The following is an 18,630-nucleotide window of genomic DNA, read 5'->3' on the forward strand; positions in this document are numbered from 1 at the left end:
TGCCTCACCTGGATTGGTTGAAAATGAGAGGTAGAGCTGGGTATCATCAGCGTACTGATGATTCCACAGCCCACACCTCCTGATGACCTCTCCCAGCGGTTTCATGTAGATGTTAAATAGCAAGGGGGACAAAATGGACCCCTGCGGAACTCCATGGCATAACTGCCATGGCGCAGAGCCATAGTCCCCCAGCACCACCTTCTGAAATCGGCCATTGAGATAGGAGCGGAACCACTGCAAAGCAGTGCCTCCAACTCCCAATCCACTAGCCTATCCAGAAGGATACCATGGTCAATGGTATCGAAAGCCGCTGAGAGGTCAAGGAGGACCAACAGGGACGCACTCCCCCTGTCTCTCTCCCTGCACCGGTCATCATACAGGGCGACCAAGGCAGATTCAGTACCATACCCGGGTCTGAAGCCAGACTGAAATGGGTCCAGATAATCAGTTTCATCCAAGAGTGCTTGGAGTTGTCTCGCCACCACCCACTCCAACACCTTGCCAAAAATGGGATGTTGGCCACCGGTCTATAATTGGTGGCCATCTCTGGATCCAGGGATGCCTTCTTTAGGACTGGTCAGACTACCGCCTCCTTTAAAGGGGCAGGTACCTGGCCATCCCTCAGAGAGGCGTTGACAACCTCCAGGATCCAGGTCCCTATCCTGTGCTTGGCGTTAAGTAGCCAAGATGGGCAAGGGTTCAATAGGCAGGTGGTGGGAAGTACTTGTCCAAGCACCTTGTCTACATCATCAGGCCACAATAACTGAAACTCATCCAATAAATTAGGACCAGACAGCAACATTGGTTCCTCCCCAGAAGGCTCTGAATTACTAGTGGAGTCCAGCTCGTGATGAATCTGAGCGATTTTCTCCTTAAAATGCTTGGCAAAGTTGTCACAGTGGGCCGTCGAGGGCAGTACAAGGTCTTTCTTGGGGCCAGGATGAACCACCCCTTGTACCACCCGAAAAAGCTCCGCCGGACGGCATTGTGAGGAGGCAATGGAAGCAGAGAAGAATCTCTTTTTCGAAACGCTCACCGCCACAGCATTGTTTTTTGTTTTTCGCTTATGAATGGAATGTCAGTGAATCACCATTAATACCGTGTATGTGTCTGTGTGTGTGTGTTTCACTTAGCCTTGGGAATTTACACTTACCTTCTTACCCTCTTCTTTCTCAGTATCCTTTTTCTTTTCTTTCTCCTTCTCCTTTTTAGGTTTTTCTTCTTTTCCACTATCCTTTTTGCTTTTTTTCTCCTCTTCTTTCCCACTCTCAGTCTTTCCTTTCTCTTTTTCCTTTTCTTTCTTTATGTCCTTGTCTGGTTTCATTTTCATCACCTTTAGTGCTCGGTGAAAAAACTGTTTCTTTAGAAGCCTTTAAGTAAAATCAAGTTCATGCTTAAATGTAAATGTTAACTGTCTGAGTGGAATTGTATGGTATGCTGGTAACTTTAGAACCACAATTTTAAACTAATCATTTTATTCTATATTATCTTTGGCAGATTCTCTAGAAACTAAAATTAAGAAACAAACATTTGAATAGATCCCGAACGTGGGTTTTCCTTGGTTTTCTTTTTGTAAAATGTCTTGGGAATATATTTGAACTCCAGCAAAAATTACTTAGCAAGCAAACGTATAGTAGTTTGTCTTCTCACAAGCACAGATTTAACACAGAACATCCACCCTCAGCATTTTCCAAAAGATATATGCAGATTTTATCAATTACAAAACATAAAGCAGATGACACTAAAAATTCCACTGAGTTTACAAAATTTTGGGAATGTATTCTAACCCCATTAAACATAGAAACAGAGAGAGCCAGAAGGAGCCTCCTGGGCCATCTAGTCTGACCCCCAGCTCCAGCCAGCTCCACTCATGACATGCCTGTCATGTGCATGTCCAGCCTATCCTTGAACACCCTCACTGATGGGGCTTCAACCACCTCCTTAAAGTAAAAAATTCTTCATAAATATTGATGATAAAAACGTAATGGTCTCAAGAGACAAAGCAATGATGTTGCTGCAAGCTTGGAGAACCTGCAATTTCAGCCAGAGTTTTCAAACTGCATATACTGGGAGTGAGAAAGACAGTTGCTCTCAGTGCGCTTTCTCAAGGCCTGCTGATTGAAATTCAGAGGAGGGTTTGGGGGAGATACCTGGCCAATTCCAGATGCTGAGATGAGAGAAACAAAGATTGTTACCTCAAAGCCAGAATCCCCAGGTGCACAACTGAGATGCACAGTTATCAGGAGAGAGCTTGGAACGAGGGAGTTTCTCAGAGACAGACTAGCCAAGGAGGGCTCTTGATCCCATGACATGGTGTCAGCAGAGTAGGGCAGCCCAATTAGAACACTGGCATGCAGAGGAGGTGTGCTCGCTTCCAAAAGGCCCCTCCCGAAAGGGTGGGACCCAAAGATACTCATAAGCAGAGTTACTACAAGTAAATACTAGATTGCTTTGTGGATGCTCAGAGATTCACTCTGGGTGTTTGTGCTTCTGCAAAACACTTTGGTCAGTAAAGAGCGTTTTGCAAGAAAGGTCTGTGTCTTTGAATATGCACAGGGAAAAAACCTAGCTCATGACCAGATGCTATATTCCTTTTAGAGAAGCCCTTCAGAACTGTTAGGATACAGGTAAATCCCTATCAGGTCAAATGTGACTCCTTGAAAAAAATACTCTCAGAGCAAGAACAGGGAATAGGAGTGGGCACAGTAACTACTTGTACTATAATAAGCTCTTCTGACTTACTGAACATGACAGATTTAAAAGCCACTGGCTGGGATCAGACAACACATGGAGCCATGGTGGTTTTTTTTTTATCATTGTTGGTCTGTCAGATTGTCTGAAGCCAGTCATGGGATTTCACCATCATAAATTTGGTCTTTAGAAACTACGATAAGAAACAATGATTTGTTCTACAGTTTCTCTGTACCACCATAGCTCGTCATGTTGTCTGAAACCAGGAACATGGTTTCCACTGTCCTGGTATGAAACTATCACAGAGTCCCCTAGAAAAAGTGACAGCTGCAAGGAGCCACTCCAGCCATCCAATGTCTATGTGCAGAGCAATGAAGATGCAGCAGGCAACACTGGCAGGGAGTGATTCAGCTTGGGGCTGAGTTTCAGGCTTGGGGATTGATGAGATACATGAGAACAGTGGGAAGACTGAGCAGGGAGGATGGAAACTACAGTAACATAGAGACTACAATAACATAGAGACTTCTGTCAGGTAGATCATGGTAAAAAAATATGAACCATGGTAAAAACATGGGGTTGCTTGCTGTGTTCTGTAAATCAAGCCACTGTAATGCATCCTATTTTAATAGAAGCCATGGGAGGTGGCACTGGGTATTTCAGGGAGGAAGGAGGAATCTGTGAAAATAATTTCCTGGTCCCTTCTTCCAGAGAGCACCCCAAAAATGAAAGTCTGTTTAAAGGAATATTAGAATGCACCCAATACATTTAAATGTATTTATAACATTTACAAGAACTTTAAAAGGCCAAACTCTTACCTGTTGCAATAATCAACTACAGATTCTCGAGTTGTAAACAAAGCTTCTTCTCCTTTCTTGGCCTTTGCCCACTTAGAATCCAAAAGGCAGTCCACAGCTTTTGAGGCTGAAAGGAAAAAAAAAAAACAACAATTCTCAGAACAGGTACTAAGCAAGAAAAATGCAATCTACCTTGAATGCTATCTGAAACAATGGAAACTTCAGACCAGCAATTATTTTTTTCTTTGATAATGATCTGTAAGTCTGAATCATCCTATGAGCACACCTCCTGCATCTGCTGCTTGAGGAAGTTGCCTCGTTTTGCCTAATGGTAGAGCCAGTCCTGTACATAATACAGAGTGCAGTACATTGTAAATTAATTAAATTTTCTTGAAAACTAAAGGAAAATGCTAAAAAATAAAATACAATTTCTAAGAAATATCAAGTGATGGCTAATGGAATATACTGTGAAAGAAAAGCTATTATTTTTTTGGAGGAAGGGTATGTTGTGATGCTAATTTGGACTGCAAGTCAGACCGCATGTATTAGTCTGTTCACAAAAAAGTTGTGCAGACAACACATTATTTACATATGTCCAGGGTGAAAATTGCATCTTGTGTTCCTATGTGTTTTTCAATGAGTCAGCATTAAGGATTAGGTGCTGCCCTGTAGAGGGCTAAGAAAGATATCAAAATGACAGATAGTATTGTACCAGTTTGGTAGGTATAGCTGACAAGAACACCCCAATATTAGTTACAAGATAACACAGAGAAGACATCAGTGATCATTTTGGATTGATAAATCAAAACCATGTCTGTCATCACTATAGTTGATGGTCACGTACAATGGTACCTTGGCTCACGAACTTAATCCATTCCAGGACTCTGGTCATGACCCAAATTGGTCATGAGTCAAGTTAAATTTCCCCATAAGGTTCAATGTAAATAAGGTTAATCCGTTCTGTAACCACTTTTTTTAATCAGAAAAATGTGAAGCAAAGTGACAAAAAACAACCAAGATTGCGGCCATCTCCCCCGCACCCCACCCAGCACAACCAAGATCGCGCCCTTCATCCCTGCACATGCCTGCCATCCAGGTGTGCTGGGGGTTGGGGGGAAGAGACAGGTACGAATGGGGTGCGCTGGGGGAGGGAGAGACGGGTGTGAATGGGGCGTGCTGGTGGGGAGACGGGCGTGATCATGCTGGGGAGGGAGATGGCTGCGATCACAGTTGTGCTCCCACAGGAAAGACGGGCGCAATCTCGGTCATCTCCCCCCCCCCCCCCCCCCGCATGATCATGGCCACCTCCCCACTCAGGGGGCGTGGAGAGATGGCTGCCATCGCGGTCGCCACCCAATGCGGAGTTCGCGACTTGAGTGAAAATGTTTATGAAATTTTTGTTCGCGACCCGATTTGGTTGTGAACTGAGGCATTCGTGAGCTGAGGTGCCACTGTACATAGTAGGCATGTCATGAGTGGAGCCAGATGGAGCCAGGCGTCTGACTAGATGGCCCAGGAGGCCATTCAAATCTGAATAAAAATAAATAGAGTTCATACTAGAAGCTGGCAAACTTAGAGGAATAGATAGAACGTACAGGATAGAACATACATACATAAGGATGACTGCAACTGTAATTCGGTCAGGCTCCTGTCTCCCTACCAAATTCAATAAATTTGTGATCCCTAAATGTTAAGATTTCTGGTCACCTTAATGTCAGATGTCACCTTACCAATGAAATAATCGACTCTGTGACCCATCATGTTGGTAGACTTGGTTGGACAATTGAAACGCAGGTATTTAGCGACAGCCTTTTCTTCTTTGAATGGCTCGCCCACTTCCTGAAAGAGAAAAACTGCAAATTTAATCTCAAAGCTAAAGTATTTTTACTGAGATTTAAAGCTTATAAAGCTCTCTGAGCAATTTCCATGATGATTATACTTGTGAAATGTTATTTGATTTCAGATATCATTGCCTCAAATTGCCAACTGTCTATACTACTCTGAATCATTTCATTGCCAGGTGAACAAAGTTATACTTCTGAGAATGGTAAATAGCAGAAACAAGAGAAGAAGGGTGTAAACAGTAAAGCAAAGAAGTAGAAAATAATATGATACAACTGTGTTATAAATGGCAGTTTAATATCAAAGGAATTAATTCCAAATAGAACACTGGGGTCCATCCATTAACATGCAAGTCTGCTTGTTCAACAGGACTTCTGCCTCTTCCCACTACCCTAAACTCCCCAAATATGTTCTTGAAGGGTCACCACCCTCCAGAGACAGATTTAGAGCTTGTGGAAAGAGCTGCAATGGGAAGAGGGAATCCATTCTACCAGTAGCATCCCTTCTGCTGTTACATGGACATCACTGGCTAGAATTCACTCAAAGCCAGTTCATACATGCAGATTCATCAGACTTACATGTGTGAATAAATTACTGAAGATCAAACACCATAGCAGAGTCTTCATATAGCTCCTCACCATCAACTTAAATGTGCTTTTATTCATATATTCATCTCTAAGTCGCCAACCATTGAGATATCAATTATGCAGAAACTGAATGATGCCCACATATGTGTAAACCAGACCACAAAGTAATCCCAATTAGCCTCTTGAATTAAAGAATTAACACTTAAAAACAGAAAGTATCAAGCCCTTCAAAAATACAGAAAATGCTGAAACCAAAGTATGTGCAAGTGTATTTTCATGTCAAAAGAGCCATCCTCCAATGTGTCACTTTGGATGAGTCTCCTGGGTTTATCTCCCAGGTTGAAATATTTTCCTTTGAAATTTAAAAGTGAAGATATGGTGCTCACATGGATTCTTGTTAGTGGGATACTTTTCTGGACTTCTGCCCCTGTATCAGCAGTAGATAAGCATGACAACAGCCAAAGAATGGAAAGAGAACTGACAGAATATGCAAATATCTCTGATATATTTTCAAGTTTTTGACAGCACTTGCATGTCAGAGTGTTTCAAATAAGCTAGTTCATTAGATCTAAGAACATGAAGACTGGGTATCCACTAGGACCATTTTCTGGCTAGGAAGAAGGGAACAGTAATCTGCTTGACTCTACTACCCAAATTTCAATCTAAAGGTTACCCCCCACCCCTGCAACATCATTTCTCTTATCTTTTTTCCAATCAATCAGGAAGCAAAGTCCTTTGGCCATTACAAATACACACAAACTGCATATTTATGAATGAATAAATAATTATAATGCAAATACACACAGGCAGCACAAGCACCAAATCAGGTGGCCATAACTGACAGACCCTGGATACAAGTAATCTATACATATCAACTGACATATGCAAACCTCCTGAATCTGTGCCCTCCTTTGTCCTTATTTGGCAACACATTTGCCCTTCCTTCTTTCCTTCCTGGATAAAGCAAGCAAAATCCCTGTTAATGGAAAAGATTTCTTCCAACTACCACATGAAAGGAATAGCATGCTAAGCCTAAGAAGAAAGGTCATTGATTACACATTTCTTCCTACTGTTTGCAAACTGATAGAAAAGTCTAGAAGTAGTCTTGCAAATACTATACAGTCTTAAAAACACAAACCTTAGAAATTATTCTGGAATGTCTGTAATACTTTTCCAGGAACTGCTGCACTCTTTGATCAATGAATAAAGGCTGCAAATGTTTTTTTAACTAGTTAGCTAGCATATTACAGAGTCAACTGTACAAGAGAGTTCACTACATGATGAAATTTTAGAAATTGCATAAAGAATTTACAGATCAACAAACAACCTTAATTTAGAAGATGCTTCTGAATATATGATTCCATTTTCAATTTCTAATTACATTCCAGATGAAGATGGCACCCCCATCAGTTACTTAAATACAATTGCACTCAAGTCTTTCAGCTAAACTATCTAAGTTTAATAAAGTAAAAATTAAGTATGGTTTAAAGCAGGGGTCCTCAAACTTTTTTAGCAGGGGGCCAGTTGACAGGTGTCAGCGGTGCAAGGGGTGCCAAGGGGGTGTCAGTGGGGGGACGTGGGCCAGTGAGGGGGCTGAGCATACATGCATGTGAGGTGGGAACAGGGGCGCGTGCGGGGTGAGGTGCCAGCTTGCTCGGTTTCTCCAAGCAAGCCCAAAACGACCTCCTCGCGAGCAAGCCGCACACCTGCATGCACCCACGCACAGGCACGGCAAGTGCAAAGCCTCTGGGGGGGTGGGGAATTAAATAGGCATGGCGGGCCGGATCCAGCCTGCAGGCCTTAGTTTGAGGACCCATGGTTTATAGTTTAAGAAGTGGAGATAATAAATTCCTTCCAATTCTCTCCTCCATTCTCTACCACAATACTGGGTTCAGATTAAAATAACTTTGTGTGGTGGGGAAAATACCTAACAGGCTGATTATGTGAAGAAAACCATACAAGAATCTGATGGAACTTCTCCCTTGAACTTTCTGCTCAGAACACTGTAGAATCTTCAGTGCAAGACAATAAAAACAATACAAAGACAATAAAGTATCAAGAAAAGCAATGCTTGCTCCCAATACTAAACACACATAAACTGAGAAGAAAATGATACTGAGATCAATAGGGTCTACCTTTATGTATAGTCATCATTTACACCAAGTGCTCACTAAGGTGATAAACCTGTGTCTGACATGTACAATTTCAATGGAAGTTCACTTGACTGAATTCTTCTCCATACAAATAACCCATCAACTTAGACTACTATGTTAGCACCCTTTTTCCACATGCTTTTTTCTCCCAATCTGAAGGAAATGTTTTTGTATAAATGAACATTCTACATAATGTTCTCAGTGCAGATTTTAACAGACATACCTCCTCAGTGAAAACTAGCCCTCTATTTCAGCAAGGGATAAAGTTTATGTTCAAATTAGTTACATTAAAACAAAAGTAGCAAAACCCAAATGTATATTAATATACTGAAATGCAAAGCCCTGCAATTACCAAGTCTCCATTATCAAAATGTAAAGCAAACATTTTAAAAACATGCTTTAAATGTATTTAGAGAGGGCACATACAGTCCTACTGTGAATATTAACAGAAATACTGATGCAAATATCTAAAACCCAGCCAGAAATATTCAACTTGCAGTGCCATTACAGAATAAAATTCTGGTGAATCCAGCTATTGCTCTCCACAGTACTGGCAGAACTGAATCAAGTATCATGACAGGTACTTCCTATTGCAGATATTTATCATTAATAATAAAGACTATTCGGAGCTACAGTACCCACATTGCTTTGGCACAACCACAGCAGTGCCATTCACAAAGACACTAGTAACAACTGGCACACATTAGCAAGCTTCACGTGTGATTTTCAGGTAATCAGTGCTCTGATTTAGCACATTGCTTACAATATTGTTTGCAAATGCTCTGGAATAAATATTAGTAAGACAGTTTCTCTACAATCCCCAACTAAGAAACCAGCCTCCCACTCCTCCACAAATTATGAACTACCTCATTTCCACATAGATCAGGAGGAAGCTGTGGACAGAATGGGGGGATTTCTTCTGGACTCCCATCTTCAGATTCCCACATTAAGCCTTTGTGCAGAAATGAACCAGTGGAAGAAAATAAGGTTTTATCACTAAAAACGTTAACTGATAAACCTAATGAAGAAGTCAAGTTTGCGCCTAACGCTGTGGAAAAGACAAAAAATGAAGCCACTACAAACGAGTGGAAGACTCCACATTTCAATGCAGGATGCAACACTGGTAAGGAAATAATGTTATGTCAGTTAGGAAGCAGTGTTGTCATACCTTAAAATTCTTACACATCAACTTGGTTTGTTAACATCTGTTTTTGCTAGAGGGCTGTTAAGAAATGGGGCAACATGAGGCAATCGCTCAAACAGCAGTTATTTCTGTCATATGCAATCTTTCAGGCTTCTTGAAACATGCTGAATGTACTGTTTGTACAGCAAGGATGGACAGCTTGTTGCATGCAGGAGGCACTACCGGAAATACACAATTTTAGTATATTCCAAGTGCATGTAACATACATTATTTTCATTAATATGATAGATAGCATTTATTGTTGGCTACTCACTTGAGGAGTTTCTATTATTTTCAGACAAGTAGCCTGATATATATATATAGACTAGAAAGGAGATTAAGCATGCAGTCCTATGCTACCATTCTAGTTATCGCTCTCACTCTCTCATACTGGTCACTGGAAGTTCAACATGGCACCTCATGGCAAAGAACTCTCTGAGGATCTGAAAAAAAGAATTGTTGCTCTACATAAAGATGCCCTAGGCTATAAAAAGATTGCCAAGATCCTGAAACTGAGCTGCAGCACGGTGGCCAAGACCATACAGATGTGTAACAGGACAGGTTCCACTTAGAACAAGCCTCGCCATGGTCGACCAAAGAAGTTGAGTGCACATGCTCAGCATCATATCCAGAGGTTGGCTTTGGGAATAGACATATGAGTGCTGCCAGCATTGCTGCAGAGGTTGAAGGGGTGGTGGGTCAGTGCTCAGACCATACTCCGCACACTGCATCAAATTGGTCTGCAGGGCTGTCATCCCAAAAGGAAGCCTCTTCTAAAGATGATGCACAAGAAAGCCCACAAACAATTTGCTCAAGACAAGCAGACTAAGGACATGGATTAGTGGAACCATGTCCTGTGGTCTGATGAGACCAAGATAAACTTATTTGGTTCAGATGGTGTCAAGCGTGTGTGGCAACAACCAGGTGAGGAGTACAAAGACAAGTGTGTCTTGCCTAGAGTCAAGCATGGTGGCGGGAGTGTCATGGTCTGGGGTTGCATGAGTGCTGCCGGCACTAGGGAGATACAGTTCATTGAGGGAACCACGAATGCCAACATGTACTGTGATATACTGAAGCAGAGCATGATCCCCTCCCTTCGGAGACTGGGCTGCAGGGCAGTATTCCAACATGATAACAACCCCAAACACACCTCCAAGATGACCACTGCCTTGCTAAAGAAGCTGAGGGTAAAGGTGATGGACTGGCCAAGCATGTCTCCAGACCTAAACCCTATCGAGCATCTGTGGGGCATCCCGAAACGGAAGATGGAGGAGCGCAAGGTCTCTAACATCCACCAGCTCCGTGGTGTCGTCATGGAAGAGTGGAAGAGGACTCCAGTGGCAACCTGTGAAGCTCTGGTGAACTCCATGCCCAAAAGGGTTAAGGCAGTGCTGGAAAACAATGTTGGCCACACAAAATATTGACAGTTTGGGCCCAATTTGGACAGTTTCACTTAGGGGTGTACTCACTTTCATTGCCAGTGGTTTAGATATTAATGGCTGTGTGTTGAGTTATTTTGAGGGGATAGCAAATTTACACTGTTATACAAGCTGTATACTCACTTCTTTACATTTTAGCAAAGTATCAATTCTTCAGGATATCACATGAAAAGATATAATAAAATATTTACAAAATGTGAGGGAGGTACTCACTTCTGTTATATACTGTATATATGAAATAGATTTGCAAGATTGAAAAAGACCATTTGTAAATGTGGGCTTTCATGAAATAATTTCCAGTTTTCAGATGTTCTGAGCAATCTTCATTTCTAGTTCTTCTACACTCTTGATCCAAATTGTGTTTATAGAAAGTGGGTTACACTAATACCTAAAAAAATACAAAACTGCACAAACACACTTATTAAGTTACCTTTTTGACAAGGAAGGGCCCCAAAGCCAATTTATAATTTCAAACTATAGAACAATTTATGGCACAACCCTACACATGTGAAAACAGAAAATGTTCTACATCTTCCAGCCATGCCATACCCTTAAGCCATCAACAAGGAACTCTTTCATATGCCAAGAAATTGATGTCCATACCTGCTTCAAATACAAGGGGGACCCCCACTAAAAAACCAGAAACAGGAATTATCTTCTGGAGGGGTGGCCCCTTGTAGTATTGGCTTTCCCTGCTAGATGAGTGTTCTAGGAATGCATGAACATCAGTGTACCCAGCTAGGTTGTTGTGAGAGGCTGCGCTCGGCTTCAGTGAGGGTTTTTTGGAGACGCTTTCAATGTATTTGCCTGTTTTGTGATGGCTGATTTATACGAACAACGTGGAACAGTGAAATTTTGTTCAGCTGAGCGTTTAGCAATTTTTGATCAAAAACAGCATAACCTTTGTGCCCCCCTATTCACCTGATCTCATCCCATGTGACTTTTGTTTGTTTGTTTGTTTCCCCAGATGAAAAAAGTCCTCAAAGAGAAATGTTTTGTTGATGTGGAAGAGATGAAATAAAAAAATGGCAGAACTAAAAGACATCAAAATCGATGAGATCAAAACCTGTTTTGAGCAGTGGAAAAAAGTCTCAATAAGTGCATTGCATCAAATGAAGAGTACTTTGAAGATGACTAAAGTTTGAACATGTAAAAATAAATACACAGTTTTTTAAATAAATTCCTGGATTTTTGGGTCCCCCCCATATATGTTTATAAATCATTCTATGGTTTAGAAGCTGGAGCACACTGTGAGTCTAAACATACATACAAACAGAGAGCCAGTGTGGTGTAGTGGTTAAGAGCATGGGACTGGGACTCAGCGGATCTGGGTTCTAGTCCCCGTTCAGCCATGGAGCCAACTGGGGTGACTTTTGGCCACTCACAGACTCTCAGCCCAACCTACCTCACAGGGTTGTTGTTGTGGGGATTAGATGGAGGAGGAGATATAAGCTGCCCTGAGCCCTTTGTAGGAAAAAGGCAGGATAGAAATCGAAAAATAAATACATACATAGGATAGCACCCTTGAACTTTTTTAAACAATCTGACAAAAATTAGCCAAAGGAGAAAAGTGATCTTTTAAAAATAAAAGACACACACACACAAAATATCAGTTGAAAGCCATGTGGAAGGGAAAAAAAGTTTTGAGAACCTTCTCATAACTAAACAAAGAAGTTAATCTATCCTCTTTGGGGAGTGGGTTCCCCCGTTGTGAGCATTACTACAGAAAATGACAAGGAACATGTTATGTTGAACAGGAGCTAACAATGCACCTATCTTTTCATTTTTCCATTACTGTAAATAGCAACCACTAGGCCATTTGTTCTAATGAACCTTCATGAACATGCTTCCACAGAGGAATTTAGGGAACAGTCCTATCAACTGCACCCTCAGTGATTGTTACCCCGCTAACTCAGAGGATTACAATGTAGGAAGGAGAAACTTGCTATGTAGGGCAAGAGGAACATCAGAGGTAACCATTTCAGGACAGCTTGTCTCCTGGCTCTCCACTCTTTCCCAGTCTGCCAATCAAAATGCTCCCTATTTCTTTCTGAGCTTATGTCCTCCAATTCAGAGGGCAGCCGGCACAGTTCTTTCCTTGCTGGTTGTTAGGGGACATGGGTAACCACATTTCCAACCCCATTTTCTGAGATCGTTGTGTTGTATCCATGCTCGAGGAGAGAGGATTCTGAACAATCCTATGGCTCTTCAGATGCTGTCAGGGGGTCACATGATTGCTCCCTCCATTATTTTCTATGTGAATATGCTTACAATCATAGAATAGTAGAGTTGGAATGGGGCAGAAGGCCATTGGGTCCAACCCTCTGCTACTGCAGGACACCAAGTTACACTATGTCATTTAGATGGCTGTCCAGATTCTTTTTGAAGCAAAGGAGAGCCCATACCTTCCACAGGAATAAGTTCCACTGTCATACTGCTCTGACAGTGAGGAAAGTCTTCCTCATGTCTACTCTAAATCTGGTTTCTTTTAATTTAAGTTCATTATTCCATGTCCTGCAATCTGGAATGAACAAGAAGAGATCTTGTTCTTCCTCTTTGTGACAGCCTTCAGGAACTTGTAGAGAGCTGTTATATCACCCCTCAGTCTTTTCTTCCTGGGGCTAAACACACTTAGTTCTTTCAATCTTTCCTCACAGGGTTTTGCCTCCAGTCCCAAAATTTTATTTTTTGCTCTCCTCTGTACCCTTTCTAGCTTTTCTGCATCTTTAAAAAACTTAGGTACTCAGAACTGGACACAGTACTCCAGGTGACGTTTGACCAGTGCTGAGTAGAGGGCAACTAGAACTTCATGTGTTTTGGAAGTGATACTTCTGCCTAAAACACTATGCCCTTTTTGTACCTGCATCATACTTCTGGCTCCTATTTAGCTTGTGGTCTACAACAACCCCAAGATTCTTCTCATATGCAGTATTGTTGAGCCAAGTACTCCCCATCTTGTAGTGGTGCATTTGGTTTCTTGTTCCTAAGTTGAGAACTTGGCATTTGTTCCTGTTAAATCTCATTCTGCTGTTCTCTGTCCAGAATTCTAACCTATCGAGATCACCCTGGATCTTCATTCTGTCTTCTAGGGTGCTTGCGATTCCACTTAGTTTTGTATTGTCTGCAAATTTAATTATCTTTCCTTGTGCTTTCTCATCTAAATCATTAATAAAAATGCTGAAGAGTACCGGTCCCAGAACCCTGCAGCACCGCACTTGTTGCTTCTTCCCAGTTTGATTATGTGCCATTGATGAGCACTCTTTAAGTCCAATTTTGCAGCCAATTGTGGATTCACCTAACAGTTGCATTATCTAGCTCACTTTTTGCTAGTTTGGTAATCGGGATGCTGTGGGGCCCTTTGTCAAAGGCTTTGCTAGAGTCTAGACAGATTATGTCCACAGCATTCCCACAGTCCATTTGGGAGGTCATCCAGTCAAAAAATGAAATATTCTGAAAGTATCAGAATGTAAATATGCCTGATATTATGCATAAGCAATATAAAATGGTTGTGCAATTTTCCCACACTTACTTGTATAAACATTGTATCTGTGCTCAACATAATTTGCTTTAAAGAAACATTGACTGGACCAAGTTTCACACCATTAAATAGGCTGGTAAATGCACATACGTAAGGAACTGGATTTAATTCTCAAATATTTCCCTTTATAAATCTGAGTATGTGAACAGAATCAACCCCTTACCTTTTATGTGCTAAGTTTCAAAAAATTCAATGAACAGAAGAAAATTGTTAGGACTGGAATAGATCTGCACAATAAGCCAAGTGTAAGGAGAAACATGTCTTTGGAACTTTTTGTGTGTATCCTAAGGTTTATCTCTCCCTGAACCTATTATGGCAGCAGGCTGTAAGACAGACCTAGTTTGGGAATATTTTAATGCAGTTCCTTTACCTATGCTGCTTTTACATGTCAGGAGTATGTTTGGTAAACCTATTCCTGTTCTCATTCCCAGATAAAACTAGAGAGGTTTCTTGAAGATACTTCTGGATCTTTACTTCTGTTAACTTGATTGTCAGTGTCTATGAGCTATGTTTATTGGCAGCTTTGGATGGCTAACATATGTTTTGTTCATAATACAATGCATAGTCATGCCTTCTTAATAGATGCTGTGGTTGCTACTTCTCTGAACTTTATTACTTCAGTTTCATGTTCGGACTGTTTTGTTATGTTCAAGCTTTTTGAAATGATTGTTTAGCAAGTATTATTCTCTGGATCAAGAGTGGCAGGCAAGAATATTACTATCAACACTCAATGGTTCTGGGCTGTGCTATAACACCAAAGGGCCATGGAGTAAGAGATTCATTCAAATCATAGAATTAAAATGCAAGGATTTGACTAAGTAAAACTATTGTCTCATGACATTTCTAGTCTTCTTAATTATTAAGAATTCAGTTTTCATCTATACACGCATATGCCACATTGCCATTTATTGGGACACGGAAGTAGAAGAAACAATTGGTTAAAAATAAATCTATTACATATATTATACTTATTCAGTTAAGGCCATAATTCTATCAACTGTGCCTTCACCACTTGGAAGCTCCCAAACTCAGATGCTTCTGAGTTTCCTATGCCCTGCCAGACTTAAGCCAGCTCGTGGGAGATACAGTAGATGCAATCTTTTCCTCCTCACCCTCCATCTTGGGTGATTTTCATCAGCCAGTCTTTTAAGCCCATCTGGTGTGGGCACTTCAGAGAAGGAGAGAAGGCAGCTGAAAGAGATGCAGAATAACTGCTGGGAATGAAAGGGGCAGTTATTCTTGATGCACATTCCTAGATCGGGCAGATTTGTATGCATCAGATGAGAAGGGGCTCTGGGAGAATCCTCAGACATTGGCATGGAAGAAGTGAAGGGGCTTAAGGGCAGCCTACTCTGGTGTTCAAGTAGATACTGTGAATAGTTAGCATTTACAACTGCAGTGAGGGGGCATGGGACAAGTGCAGCCAGTTGAGCCTGGTATGGCTCTTGACTGCATGAGCTGACAGCAGGAATGTCGGGCCAACCAATGAGAGGGGTGAAAGACAGAGCAGAGGCTTGTCCATCTCCAAAAGGGCCCACAAGTACTCAAAAGGAAGGTACTCAGAAGTAGTTGCTAGACTGGGTTTTCTTTGTTAGTTGTGCTTGCAGGAAATCCACTGGAGAATAAAGAGCTTTTGCCAAGGAATGGTCTATTGTTTTATAAGTGAAGGAAATGGTAGCTCAAGACAATAACTTGCAGCTGGTGCTCTCCAGTCTCCCTCCCTCCTCACCAAACTCTCCTTTTCCTCCTTCTCCAAAGTTGTTTTTCCAACCTGGGAGAGGCAACTACAAGTTGGAGGTGTCTTGGGTCAGATTTCCAACTTCTCCTTTGAAGGCTCCAGTGCTGTTTCTAACCTTAAAGCAATTTTCTGAGCTGACCTATAGGATGCTTACATAGGGAATATGGGATTGCTCTCTAAGTTAATTTCTTTAGACTTCGGAAATATGAGGTTTCACTTTGCTTCTTGAAAGAGGAGACATGATTTACAAACATGACTGGCACTTAATGCCATTTTCTCAAGTAAGAGATGCAGACAAGCTCTTGAGAACAGATTGTGCTTGCTGACATCTTGCATCAATAACAATGTTAGCTTGACCTAAAACATTGCTTCAAGTTTCCTTTGAAGAAACTGCAAGAACAATTATGGCACACAGTATCCTAACACTGATAAAGGATTGCTGCTTTCTGTGGACAGAGTGGATAAACCGGGCCACCTGATGATAAACCACGCTTTCTTGTTCCAACTTCCAAACATCCTGTATGAAGCTTACATAATTTATGAACCTGAACCTACTGGAGTCTTGTCTGTTGGAAAGTTACCAAGATCTAGCAGCCAAGAGCTGTGAACAGTGGCTGGTTCAATTAATGATGCCACCTTAACGATCACTGTTGTATTTTGCTAGGAGAGTGTTCATGGCCTGCTGAAAAGTTCAAGCAAATGCCCAGCAAGACTCTGCCAGCCTGGAAGTATTGCTCACAACCTTTGCATAAAAAGTTTGGAAGGGAATTTACACAGGCATTTGGAAAAGGAGATTGAGCAAAGGGAGGGAGAAAACCAGTTTTCTTTCTCTTCACTTCCATCTCTACCATGATTTATCACGGGTCTACCAGATAAGCAAAATTCCCCAGCTTGAGAGGATTTGGTACAGTAGTAGCTGGCAGACACCCTGCTAAAAAGTTTGGGACAAGAGGGGAAAGAGAAGAAATGTTTCCTATATAAGTTGCTCTGTTCAATCGCTCCACTCACTAGAAATTATTACCAGTTGCCACTTATACTGGTGGCATCGTATGAAAGAGAAATAATTACTGGTCCTTTCCCATACACAATCAGCTCTCTTTACACATCCCTGAAAAGGAATTTCTACAGTTGTATCACTTATTCTTTACCTGCTTTGTGAGTGTAGCATAAAAAGTAGATGACAGCATTTCCTTTAAACCTACCTGTTGTGTTTTTTAAGTTTCAAAGCACTTAAAACATGCACCTAAATCCTTGGTCAAACACTAACCAGTATTTGCCAGTTCAGGCAGCTTGGCAAACTATGGTGAGTGCTAATCAGGTAAGTAAAAATCAAGTGGCCGAAAAGAGGAGCAGAGCATAGCAGGCAATGCCTGAAGCTCATTCAAAATCTTCCAAACATGATTTGGGGAATTATTGGAACTAAGCTGTGGTCATACAGGATGTAGGCAAGTTAACTGGGGATGTTTCAGAATTCATTTCCAACGTTGGCCTAATTACTACTATTAATGAATGCATACTACCTACAAAAACACTATCATATTCTAACTACACCCATGAAATCATAACTATCAATATTAACAATTTAATATCATGCTTTAGATATTTCTAAGTGTTTAAAAATCGGTATGGTGCCTTTGGCAGTTTAACATGAATAAAATTCACAAACTAAATTTACAAACTGCCTGTTATTTAATTATTTTTAATATTAATACACAAACCACTTCCCATTTGAACCATATTTAAGGAAAAACCTTTCTTAAGTGTTTTCATTTTCCCACTTCAGTAGATGGTACTCTTCTCTAAACGTCCTTAGTAAAAGTAAGCCCAAAAACCTTTTGAAGATGCAAACATTTGTTCAGTAAGACACAAAGACAGCACATAGGTATGCAGTAGTGTAACGTACACAGCATATGGAAGTAGGTTTGATAGCATTGGCTTTGAACTGAGAAACACTTCCGTTTCCTCCCTCTCATAAGGAAAAACCAAAAATAATTACTGCAGTTGACTGCAGAAAAAATGACTCATTCATGAATTGTCACTACATCTGGAACATCCAAGAAGAAACACTCTCTTAAGTGCCTATGAGCCTAGATGTGGATATAGCGGCAATGCAGGAATTGTAAAGGCATATGACAATATATTTGGGAAGCATGGTAGGATTAGCAGAACTGAGAATAGATAATAAATTGCTGATTTTCTCACAGGTGCCTCAAGCAAAGTCCACAGGATACAGAGGTGAATAAACAGCAGATATATTGCACTCACCAAATAGGAAATTATGAGAGTTAGGGGCTGTATGTATGATAGGCAGACATGCCAAGTCTATATTTCAAGTGTTTGTAAATCAGACATTCTTCTGGGCAAGAGAGGTAAAGAAGAAAGTCTACTAGGGAATTCCCTCAGGGTTTTGTGGAAAGGTTTAGCAATGAAGCATTGTAGGGGGAGGAGTTCATGTATCAGGATGGCACAATAAGGTACCAGTGTACGCCGCAAATGACAAACAGTGGAGAATGGTGTAAACAGATGTTCCTTCTGGGAAGCAGATGTTGAAAAGAGTTCATGTCCTCTTGTCTGTGGACTAACTCCAGTCAAGGGCCTTCAGCTGACAGAAGGATTGGCACCTACAGACTGGACTCTCCTTTTGCATTATGAGATTGGAAATGCA

General features: G+C 41.2%; 1 protein-coding gene across 2 annotated transcripts in view; it reads right to left on the minus strand.

Annotated features, from left to right (window-relative positions):
* Positions 1–18,630, minus strand: part of SEC62 (SEC62 homolog, preprotein translocation factor) — a 30,715-nt gene that overhangs the window by 11,437 nt on the left and 648 nt on the right. The window contains exons 1-4 of one of the 2 annotated variants that reach the window (XM_044434527.1): positions 8,934–9,029; positions 5,216–5,324; positions 3,507–3,612; positions 1,154–1,370 (exon numbers count right to left, since the gene is read on the minus strand). In XM_044434527.1, the coding sequence (XP_044290462.1) occupies positions 1,154–1,370; positions 3,507–3,612; positions 5,216–5,324; positions 8,934–9,014 (513 nt within the window). In that variant the 5' untranslated portion in view covers positions 9,015–9,029. Of the gene's footprint in view, positions 1–1,153; positions 1,371–3,506; positions 3,613–5,215; positions 5,325–8,933; positions 9,030–18,630 lie in introns of those variants that run through there. The other variant, XM_044434528.1, reaches the window with a different exon arrangement.

The sequence above is a fragment of the Varanus komodoensis genome, unplaced genomic scaffold, assembly GCF_004798865.1.
Source record: "Varanus komodoensis strain SLA01 unplaced genomic scaffold, ASM479886v1 scaffold28, whole genome shotgun sequence".
Lineage (NCBI taxonomy): Eukaryota > Metazoa > Chordata > Lepidosauria > Squamata > Varanidae > Varanus > Varanus komodoensis.